General features: G+C 46.2%; 1 protein-coding gene across 2 annotated transcripts in view; it reads right to left on the bottom strand.

Annotated features, from left to right (window-relative positions):
* The window catches only part of SAAL1 (serum amyloid A like 1), a 58,697-nt gene that overhangs the window by 45,596 nt on the left and 966 nt on the right, over positions 1–12,135 (bottom strand). For both annotated transcript variants that reach the window (XM_068123267.2, XM_068123268.2), the window contains exons 3-6: positions 9,456–9,539; positions 5,079–5,158; positions 2,484–2,543; positions 1,637–1,752 (exon numbers count right to left, since the gene is read on the bottom strand). In XM_068123267.2, coding sequence (XP_067979368.2) covers positions 1,637–1,752; positions 2,484–2,543; positions 5,079–5,158; positions 9,456–9,539 — 340 coding nt within the window. The remainder of the gene's footprint in view (positions 1–1,636; positions 1,753–2,483; positions 2,544–5,078; positions 5,159–9,455; positions 9,540–12,135) is intronic.

Genomic DNA, 12,135 nt, shown 5'->3' with positions numbered 1-12,135 from the left:
TTCACTCCTCCCCTCTATGACGAGGTGGGGACCCGCCTTTCTTCCCCAACCCTGCCTCGTGGTCAATGGCGGATGAAGGGAAAACCACCCAAAATGCAGTTGGCAATTGGAAGGGAGGTAATTGGCAATGGCACTCGAGGCCTGGCAAAGACGAAAGGGGAAATGGAAGTTTTGGGAGTGGGAATGAAGGGAATCTATCTCTTTCACTGGTGCAATGGAGTATTTCTATTAATGGGAGACACAGCCTTATCCTAAAACACAGAATAAGATATAACTATCGAACAGGGGTATTCTATTATTGGCTGACGTGTATGCTTGTGGACTAATTATGGGACGCCCTTTTGACCTTTACACAGCTCCGGAGGCAGGAGGCGCAGAATAACCAATAATAATAATAATAATAAAGCACACAATAAAAAAAAACAGTCCTCATATCCGCAACAATATAAAATACAATAAAATAAAAACTAATGCAAAAAATGGCAATAAAATGTAAAATATAAAATACAATAAAATAAAAACTAATGCAAACTAGAGCTTCCAGGGAAGCAGAACTCAACTGAACTGACTGGACAAGTTAACGGACGACAGACGACGACGACGACGACAGACGACGGACGGTTCAGTATGTGATGAACTCAGCGTTAACAATCCTAACGTAGCTGTGGTACCACACACAACTCTTACTAATAAAGGGGAAGCAGGTGAGGACTTTAGCAGGTGAGGACTTTAGCAGGCCGGAAGCTGGTGGTGACTGCAGGTCGTTGGTGCACAGGTGAAGCGCAGCTCAGGACTGGAAGGGTGGCAGGAGTGGCACGGTGGAGGCGAGAGATTGTGAGGTGGCATACCCATCTCCAGAGAATAGTCTTCCCTATCCTGACAATGAAGCTGAGTGGGTGACGAAGAAAGCCAGTGAGACAAAGAAGACGAGAGTGCGAGAAAGAGCAAGAGAGCAAGCGAGCTTGAGAGAGAGAAAGAGAGAAAGAGGGCGAGAGAGAGAGAGAGAGAGAGAGAGAGAGAGAGAGAGAGAGTGAGAGAGTGAGAGAGTGAGAAAGAGAAAAGAGATTTCTCTCGGAGTCAAAGGCCCAACTCCCGCATGCAAGTGCGGCTACAACCCTTGTAGACTCTGGGACCACCTTCAACTGTGGCAGGTCCTGTGATTGGCTGCCAGTTGCCTGTGGGAGGTGCCATCTTCTGGGCCATCCCCAATGAAAAAGACTTCCTCCCTCTCTCAGCGGAACTCCACAGCCGACCTTGTCGCCATGGCTTGCGGAGCGCCAGCAAAACAGTTCATGATCGGTCCCTTTACAAGTGCAAAACACTTCCATTGTGCTTTTTTGTGGTCGTCAGTCTTCACCTGGTCCCACCCACTAAAAGGAGGGTTTTTACACATCATCTATCTTATCGCGTGCTCTTCTGTCTATAAAATTACATACGATGCCTCCTCAGCATCATGTTAAGCAAGCCCACTTACTCTGACATTTTCCCTGTTTACAAGAGTAAATATACTTAACTATGGATCCCTCCCTCCCTTTACAACATAACGTTGCGTAACATTCCCAAATAATCACATTCCTGCCAATCCTCCAAAGTAAGGATAAAACTGCCGACTAGTTCACAAGTCAAAATCACTCACCATTTGTGGAACTCTTCAAAATGAAGCAGACGTTGTCAAACACAGAGTCCAACGTTTTCATTTTAGCCAGCCAGCTGCTAGACGCCTCATTGTGAGAAAGACAAGTCAAAATGAGCCTGCAGAGAGAAACAACAATGAGCAAATGGGCACACAAACAATCGATTTTGATGAAATGAAAGTTGAAAAGAGCATTTTTACCATTGAGGGAAAAGAGGTGGTCCTGATGTTTCGAGCATTAGCCCTTTATCAGAGCTAGCACTTTTTTATTCAAAACCTAAGTTGCACCTCGTATTACACAGTGATAGGCAAACATTCTTCAACTTTTAGTTGATTAATCCAATTTTATTTTGTCCGCCGATGCAGATCAACAATCGCTTTCAAAGACTCGTAATCCGTTGGGGACACGACTAACTTGGCATTCTTTGCATAACGTGTGCACACAAACGATATAAAGTTATGCAACGAATGTTATTCGTAATGTCTGCTGCCATTCTTCAATGCCAATTAACGGGGCCATCCATGTTTGCCAGTACATATATGGCTCAGCCAAATGCCATGTTTCACGTCGATACCAATTCCATTACGTTTCCTGCTTTTACCAGCTGATTTCAAAGGCAAAACACCGTCATTCAGTTAATAACCTCATTGACCCTTCCGAAGTCCTCGTGTCCCTCTGACGTCTCGCACATCGTCGGCATTTATTTTCTTCCCTTTTTCTGGAATTCTCTACCCACTTGAGTTTTATCCCTTCCGGAAGTCCTTTAAAGCGCAGCACTCATCATCACCAAACCTTGCCTTTGATCCTTCTAATTTCAAAAACGCTAAGTAAAACGATTGATTCATTTACCGAGAGGTTTCCAGAAGGGTTGGCGGGTCGGATTCACCAAGAAGCTGCAGCAGAAAATCACTGTGGGAAGAAATGTCTGTCACTGGAAATATGAACAGCAATGAATAATGATCTCAAATCAAATACGAGACTTTTAAAATGAAGCAATTCACCCCAGAATGTTCGGTGAGCATGCCCAGAGACGCCTAGCAACGAAGACCACCGGAAGTATATTCCGCATGCCAGATAAGCATCGTGGCATAAAATGGCTCAAAAAGCTTATGAAAGAAACCAAAAATAGTTGGAAATGTACTTGTGAGAGCGGGGTGTGCCTCTGCACAACAAAAGATTTGGAGAACTTCCTGATCAACTCGCTCAAAAAGTTGATATCTTGCAGCATGCACTGCAAAAACTCGACAAAGTGGGCCCGGGCCTGTGGACGGGTGCGTTCTACTTGACCTCCCCCCGATCATCCCAGTCAGCGAGTGGATTTTGAACCTTGCGGGATTAGCTCGTGCCAATGTGGCATGCTTGCTGATTTATTTAATGGAAGTATGCACTTGGAAAGACGGTGACATCTTTACCAACATTCAGGCAGACTTCCCAAAGGAAAACACCGTATCTGGTTTGGGTGCTTCTTAACAATGATGACAAGATATCTGGGGCTTGTGAATGCACAGAGCAAGTTTAAAATGATAATTACGATTAATGATGTTTAGGAGGAGGGGGCGGGGGGAGTTTGTGGGGGCTGAAGCTATATGGTATGTGAGGGCCGTTTAAATATATATTCATTGTTTAGTTCCAGGGTGACAAGAGAAATTATACTCGATGTTTGCATCATCGGCAAAAGGAGAAGCGTGTGTGTGTGTGTGTGTGTGTGTGTGTGTGTGTGTGTGTGTGTGTGTGTGTGTGTGTGTGATGATTTAATGATATCATATTATAGAGTGTGTAAGGAAAGTTATAAATATATGACAACACATTAAATCCAATTGCAAGTAAAGTTGGAATAAGTGATGTTGCATTGATGGGTTGACTGACTGCCTGGACGCAACTGAGGTTGTGGATCTACTGATGTGGATCCGCCGTTTGGAGAGGTCCTGGGCTGAAAGGATTGAAACCTCGAGGAAGAACGGGGCCCAGCTGATGATCCATGCAGTCGGGAAACAAGTCAGTTGCTTACGGGTTAAGGTTCTTGCTTTAGGTAGAGGAACTATGTTTTGAGGTTTACAATTTAAATAAAGTTGAATATGGGATGTTGTGAAATTAACATCATTTACAACAATCCTTTAAATTATTTAAGTTTAGGAACAACCGATACTGTACAATTAATTAAGTGTATGTGTGTGTGTGTGTGTGTGTGTGTGTGTGTGTGTGTGTGTGTGTGTGTGTGTGTGTCTGTGAATGAAAGAGAGGGATAGAATTGTGAGGAACAGAAATGAAAAAACGAGATGTGTGTGTGTGTGTGTGTGTGTGTGTGTGTGCATATGTGTAATATCCACTGCCGCCACTAGCCAATTGTACTAACGGGAAGTTGCTAACAAACAAACAAACAAACAAACAAATTGTACTAACAAACCTCCCCCCCCCCCCACAAACCCCCCCTATGAATGATCATTTTAAGGCCATTTTTCCCCGCTAAAGTGGGGGGTTAGCCTTGCGGGCCCCATGACAATCATGGTTCCCTGTTTGAGGCAATGTTTTTATGGCCGGATGCTCTTCCTAACGCCAACCCTTAGTCGCCTTTTACGATGCGCAGGAATACGGTGTACCTATTCTAAATCGGGGTAAACACCGGGATCATTCATCCCAGCAAGCTGGTACTCAATTTGCCGACCTCGGAAGGATGACAGGCTGAGTCAACCCCCGTGGCGTTAATTCAGCGATCGACCGGGATTCGAACTCGAGATCCTAGGATCTCAAGCCTGCACCCTAACCGCTAAGCCAACACCACACCACCTTTATGAGCGCAGATTTTTCATTTGCTTCATAAGCCATTAATTAGATGTATTGGTAGAAGTATATTCCAAGTTTCAGCTAGTTTCAATGTATAGCCTTTGAGATATGAGTGCCAACACATTTTGGGTGAACAGATGGACGGACGGACCATATAAAGTGAGGGGTGCTTTGTGCCTCCCTTGATTACCTTTTGTTTTGCCAAAGTTAAATAAATCTCCCAACTTATTCAAGATGTGTATTCCATCCGCATACTCAATGAGTATCACTTAAGGGGCCATCTATTTATTACGTACACAGGAGAGAAATGGGGGAGGGACGTGGGGAAATCGGGTCAAGAATACAGTATTGGGGTATGTTAATAATAAAACTACCCAACTTGGATGTACAGCTGTTTTTAACCTCAAAAAGTTACAAAATGCAAAGCATGCTCTGGTAGCATGGTATTGAGTTTGGAGATGAAGACGCCAAAATTTCGCTATGTTTGCACATGTAATAGATAAACCTCGAAACAGCAAAACAAATAAATATTGAATTTAGAAAAGAGCATTCTTACTGGCTTGTAAAGCTCGTTTAATTCAAATCGTAAAGCATGCAAGAGAGTGACTCGAAAAGACATGGTAATTGTACCAAACCTGGAAACTATTAGCTGTTGTTACTCACATAAATGCTTCATCGTTATTCAATGCCAAGCAGCATGGCAAAAAGCAGGTCATGTTTCCCAAAATTCCAACGCAGATCTCCTAGATGAACAAAAACTTCAGAAAACTCAAATTTATCCACAACTTCGGGCTGTGTCTGAAAAGTTGTTTGAATATTTGCACTGTCATTCATTTCAGAGGCTACATATTTACTACGTATGCAAAGTGGGTGGAGGAAATATTGAGAACAGAGAAGACAAAGGACAATAGGAGACAGAAAGATTGGAGGAATGTGTGAGGAATAGGGAGAGAAGGTCAAAATTCACAGACTTCAAATCAAATAGAGAGAGTGTGGGTAGAATTGAGTGATGATTGAATACTACTCTCCCCTCTCGGCTGGCTTCCCTGCTTCACACCTTCATCAGTTTGACGCGTGGAAACCAAGGCCTTCAAGATCATTGGAATCTCCCGCAACGAAGTTGAGTCTATGGACTTATCGCTGCCATCGCAGACAGGTCAGTGGTCTCTGTCTTCTTCCACATTCTTTCTGGTCTTGCACCCTCTGCCCTGTCCATGCTTTGTCCCCCCCCCCCCCCCTCCCTCCCTCCAGGTTTCTGAAGGGTGCATGCGGCCTACCAACAACCCCCTCCTATGGAGACTCACAACATCCAGAATCACTAATCACCTACACTCATTCGTTCCTATTTTCTCCCCGCCTGTGAAACCAACTTCCACATTCTCTTCAGTCTCATTCTTCCCTTTGGGTCTTCAATACAGCTGTTCACCATAATCTGAGAAACCCTTCCCCCATCTAAAGCCATGATCCTTCCTACACCTGTTAAACCACCCCGCAACCCTCCAAATTTTGCTTATATCCATCTTGTCCACCCCTTGCATTCTGCCCTACCCCTCATCGTTACCCACATAGATTGTTGTCTGTCTCTCTTTATTTTGTTCTTTGGCCCTGCTGTTGGCATTTCCCCCTTCTCTTTTTTGCTGTTCCTTTTATGTTGCTTCCTGATCCATTCTGTGTTCTAGCTCTTCCATGAGCCTTGACTCTGCATACAAAATAAATAGCCTCGAGTGGGCTGGCGTTCATCTCTTGAGATTGTAGTTCAGACCTCTGCTGATTTGGGGGACCACCCCACCCCCTTTGATTCCCTGGGAGGCCCACCGATACGAAATAGAAAATCTAAACCCGAATGATCCTGCGGAACATCGAGTAGAAGGGCTGTATTGGGTTTCAGAGCAATTGGTTGGTAAATAAGGGACGAGTAGGGATCCAAAGTTTTGGTTTTTTCGGGGGGGGGGGGGGGGGGGGGGGCCCTACTGTCTTGTCGTAATGTGTCATGTTTCAGAACAATCAGCTGGGGGGATAAGGGAGTAGAACAACATGCATTTTAAGGCCATTTTCCCTGCTAGAGCGGGGGTTAGCCTTGCGGTCCCCATGACAATCTTCTCCATTTTGCCCTATTTTCTGCATCTCTCCTTGTTAACCCCCTTGCCCGCATTTCTTCTTCCACCATCTTTAGCCAAGTCTTTCTCGGTCTTCCCCGTCCTCTACTTCCTTCTACATTAACTTCCATCACTCTTCTCAACCAGTCACTTTCATCCTTCCTCAATACATGACCAAACCATCTCAACCTGTTCCTCTTCACAGCATCAATCACAGGCAATATTCCCATCATCTTTCGCAATTCATCATTTGTCTTCCTCTCTCTCAACGATACTCCGCACATCCATCGAACCATTCGCATTTCCACCCTTTCCAGCCTTCGTTGCTGCTCGACGTTCATTACCCATGTCTCGCTCCCATAAATCATAACACTTCTCACACATGCAGCATACACCTTTCCCTTCAGCTTCAGCGACACTCTCCTCCTCATCAGCACGCCACTCAGTTCCCGAAACTTCTTCCATGCACATCTCACTCGAGCAACCGTTGCCGAGTCTGATCCACCTTCTCCATTCAGCATGTCTCCGAGGTAGCAAAATGTTTTCACACCTTCCAGCTTCACGCCGCCTCCAAGATCCAACTCAACATTTCCTCTATCTGCAGCTCCCTCTGTGCACACCTTACATTTGAATGTAGCTGCCACACTGGTAAATGACCCTCTCAGACCACTACATTTTTGATGAACCCACTCAGCACACATTGTACATTGAATGGAGTTCACTCCGACACCCTTCCTGCACACAGCACACGGCCACTTCCCAGTTCTTTCCACCTCACCACATGCTTTACCACTTGCCATCACCTTTGTCTTTCCGATATTCACCTTCAGACCTTTTGTCTCCATACATTCCTTCCACTTGTTCATCTTTTCCTTCAGTCCATCCATACTTTCCGCAATCAACACCAGATCATCTGCATACAACAACTCCCACGGTAAACCCTCCTTTACGTTCTGAGCCAGCACCTCCATCACAGCTACAAATAGTAGTGGACTTAGTACCGACCCCTGATGCACTCCCACCTTCACCTCAAACTCACCACTGTTCCCGTCCTTCGTCCTTACAGCTGTGCGTGCTCTTTTGTACATTGCCATCACTACTCTGATCAACCATTCCTCCACTCCTAACTTCCTCAATGCCCATGTCAATACTTTGCGTGGAACCCTATCGAATGCTTTCTCCAGATCAACAAACCCAAAAAACAACTTCTTCCTCTTATCCATGTACTTCTCCTGCAACTGCCTCACAATGAAAAGCGCATCTGTCGTTCCTCTTCCTGGCATAAATCCAAACTGCATTTCGTCGATCTTCACTTTCTTCCTTATCCTCCTTTCCAACACCCTTTCCAATACCTTCATTCCATGCTCCAATAACTTTATCGCTCGGTACGAGCCACACTCCAGAGGGTCACCTTTCCCCTTGTATAGAGGGATGAGGGTACTCAGTTCCCAATCCACTGGAATGCGGCCTTCTTTCACCACCAGATTACAGATCTCTGTCATTCTCTTCACACCCCAACTTCCTGCTGCCTTCAACATATCTCCCACAACTCCCGTCGGCCCTCCCGCTTTTCCACTCTTCATTGCTTTTATCGCTTCCTCAACTTCCTTCTCAGTTATCTTCTCTGCCGGTCCTAAAACTGGGTTACTCTCTATGTTGCCATCCCATTCATTCTCTGTATTCAACAGCATTTCCATATATCTTTTCCATCTTCCTTTAATTCCATCTGGGTCGACAACGATTTGTCACACTTCATCCTTCAAGCAACTCACCCCCATCACATCACACCTCTCTTTCGCTATGTGCTTTGCAATCCTGAATACTGCTTTCTGACCCTCTTCCGAATCCAAGCGTTCTCCGAACATTTTCCTACATGCCTCCTGCGCCTTTGCTACCTCTTTCTTTGCAGCCTTCCTGGCTGCCTTATAACTTTCATGCTCTGCTGTTTCTGCTCCCGTACCCTTCGCCTTCTGCCACTCTTTGAACTTCTTCCTCTTCTCGTCAATCCTCTTTCCAACTTCAACATCCCACCACCATGTTTCCGAGTGCCTCGGTGGTCCTTTTGTCCATCCACATACCTCACCAACGGCTCCCAACAGACTAGCGTTCATTGACATCCAACCACTTTCAAGCTCAACCACATCATCCTCTACCCTACTCAGCCTCTCTTTTAATGCCTCCCTCACTGTCACCTCTTTCAACCTCCACACCTTCATTCTCGGTTGGTACTTTACCCGCCGAGCTCTCCTCGCACCTTTCACCCTTATGTCGCAGACAACCAAGTGGTGCTGTGAAACAGCCTCCTCCCCCGGGATCACCTTTGTGTCCCGGAGGTGCCCCCTATCTCGCCTACGCACCATCAGGTAGTCAATGGTTGTCGTCGACCCACCTGACGTGTATGTAACAAGCTTATTGTCCTCTTTCTGGAACTGAGTATTACAAATCAACAAATCAGCTCCATCAGCAAACTCCAAAATCCTTTCACCTTCTCCATTTCTCACACCATATCCGTAACCCCCATGAACTCCCTCAAAACCGTCCATACTCCTTCCCACATGTCCATTTAGGTCTCCTCCCACCACAGATAAGGGATAAGGATAAGGGAGTAGAAAAAACAGCAAAAAGGTAACGGACTGACGGAGGATGGACTGACAGACATCCGGACATCACGACTCATTTTATAAGTTCATCTCTTCAAAAAGCGAGACGAGATTACAAAAAAAACAAAGGGAGAGCGTGTGAGGAATGAGAAGAGAAAGAAAAATGTTTAGATGGGAGGTCATGAAAACGGAGGCGGGAGGAGAATCTATGGAGAGACCTGGAGACAAGCATGGGGAGGGGGCATGTTGGGATGAAAATAAATCCACCATATTTACTCCTAAGAAGAGCAAAGAGATGGGCAAGTGATACACATCACATACAGCAACTGTCCCAGTAACCTTACAATGAGCCTCCAAGACAAAGACCTCTCGATCACACCGTGCAAGACGCTAATGCCGTTGACCTTCTGCAGAAACGCAGCAACAACCTGCAAGAGAATGAGTTCAGGTCATTTTTCACTTTTTTTTCTTTTTTTTTTTCTTTGTATACTGAATCGAGGCTCGTGAAAGAGCTAACATTTACTTCACAAACAAAACAAACCAGACAAACAAAATATATAAAAAGAGGGAGCGGAAGACAAGATGGGGAGAGAAGGGGAAGCACACAAACACAACATTTGAGAGCAGGGAGATGTGTGGAAGGGAGAGGGCTTGGGGGGAGGAGGCATGGGAGGGGGGGAGGGGGGGAGGGGGGGAGGGAGAAGTATAAAACACAAGGACACCAAGGACTTCCATCCAGGACAGAAGTTGGTATTTCAAAAAAGTGGAATTGGGGTGAAATTAGCAGGGGTAGAAAAGATCAAGGTTTTGGATGGGGGAAGATAAAAGATGGTGGTGAACAGCTGTTTTAAAGACCTGGAGGGTGGAGTGGGATTGAAGAGAGTGAGGGAGTTTGTTCCAGAGGTGGGAGAAAAGAGGAATGAAGGAGTGAAGGTGAGCAGAGAGTCTTGATTTTGGCAGTTTAACCATAAGAGGGTTGCAGGCAGATCTTGTGCGACCTGTAGGAATATTTGCGGTACAGAGCCCAGAGAGAGCTGGGGGGGGGGGGGGGCAAGGCCAGAGAGGAGTCGGTAGAGGACGGAAAGACCACCAACCTGCCTGCGGTGAGTGAGTGAGAGGCCCTTGGAGTTAGCTTCATCGCGGGAGATTCCAATGATTCTGAATGCTTTGGTTTCAACAGCGTGAAGACGAGCTAGGTGTGAGGCAGGAGCACCAGCCCAGAGGGGAGAGCGGTATTCCATTGAGCTGCGGATGAAAGCCTTGTATGTGGTGAGGAGCTCAGGTGTGCCAAGGAAGGACTTCGCACGACGGAGGATGCCCAGTCGGCGACTGGCTTTGGAGGCCAGATTTGAAATGTGGTTTTCCCAGGAAAGATCATGGCAGATAGTGAGACCCAAAAGCTTGAGTGACAGAACTTATTGGAGAGGATTATTCAGAAAGTGGATGGGAGGGTTGTCCAGTCCGTCTTTTCGGAGAGACATCGTAAGAGTGTGAGATTTGTCAGGATTGAAAGACATGTTCCACTTGTTTGCCCAGTCTGTGATTTTGTCCAGGTCTGCAGAGAGTGAGGAGGCTGCAGACTGCCGATCTGAAGGATGAAGAATGGAGCGACAGAGAGTAGAGTCATCAGCATAGAGATAGAGAGGATTTTCAAGAGAGTCAGAGAGATCATTGATGAAGACCAGAAAAAGCACAGGGCCCAGAACACTGCCTTGGGGAACTCCAGCCTGAACAGGAAGAGGAGATGAGAGAAACCCATTCAGGGCCACACGTTGACTACGACTAGAGAGGAAGTCCGCCAGCCATGCGTGGAGATTTCCATGGATACCAAAAGAGGAGAGTTTGGTGAGCAGAGCGGGGTGCCAGACCATATCGAAGGCACGTGATACGTCAAGGGAGACTGCTCTAATTTCCTGTTTGGCATTGAGGACCTCCATCCATTGTTGAGAAAGCAGAAGCAGCATGTCCAGAGTAGAGTGACCAGGTCTGAAACCAAATTGATGATCAGAGATCAAGCCATTGGAGAAGAGAAAAGATTTCATATCTGAAGCAATGATGGATTCCATGACTTTGCTGATAATTGGGAGAAGGCTGATTGGTCTGTAGTTGCTGGGATCTGTGTTTGCACCTTTTTTGTGCAAAGCGGTGATGTGGGCAGATTTCCAAGCAGATGGAAGATGACCTTGAGCAAAAGAGAGGGTGAAGAGAACAGAGAGAGGGAGTGAAAGAGTGGAAGAACAGGATTTTAGGACCCGTGGGCTGATGCCGTCAGGTCCAGTTGCAGAATCCGGGTCGAGGGTTGACAGAAACTTTTCCACCTTGTCAGGAGGAAAGGACACAGAGTGCAGGAGCAGCTGGGTACGACTGGGTACGGTGGGTACAGAGAGGGATGGGTTTGGGACACAAGATTTAGAGGCAAACACAGAGTTGAGGCATTCAGATTTTTCACGTGCAGAGTCAGCCCTGTGGCCATTTGAGGTGAGGGAGGGGATGGAGGGGGAACAAACAGCAGAAACAGATTTGACCAGACGCCACCAGGATTTGGAAGAGGGAGACAGATAAGAGAGTTCGGTCCTGAGAACTGAGAGATATTGTTTCCTGGCTCTCCTGAGGGTGGACACACACTTGTTTCGGGCTTTGTGAAAGGAAATGAGATTTCCTTCCGTTGGATTTGCTTTCCAGGAGACGAAAGCAAGTTGTTTCTGGGCAATAGCCTCACCACAAGATTCCGTGTACCATGGACGGGAGGAAGGGTATGACAACTGAAGACGAGATGGGATAAATCTGTGCATGAGAGAGAGCAATTTACTTTGGAAGAATTCCCAGGATGAGTTGATGTCAGAGGCGGTAGAGATGGGAGACCAGTCCAGATGATTGATGGCTGCTTGAAGACCGTGCCAGTTGGCCTGAGTGAAATGCCAGACTCGTCGACGCTGAGGAGGCTCTCTGAGAATGGTCAGAGAGATGTCCACTTTAACAAGCGCAAGAAAATTTACAAGAAAATAAAGGGGTTTGGGTCAGGAA

The sequence above is a fragment of the Myxine glutinosa genome, chromosome 7, assembly GCF_964187855.1.
Source record: "Myxine glutinosa chromosome 7, kmMyxGlut1.1, whole genome shotgun sequence".
Classification (NCBI taxonomy): Eukaryota; Metazoa; Chordata; class Myxini; order Myxiniformes; family Myxinidae; genus Myxine; species Myxine glutinosa.
This window is presented reverse-complemented; position numbering and strand designations above follow the sequence as displayed.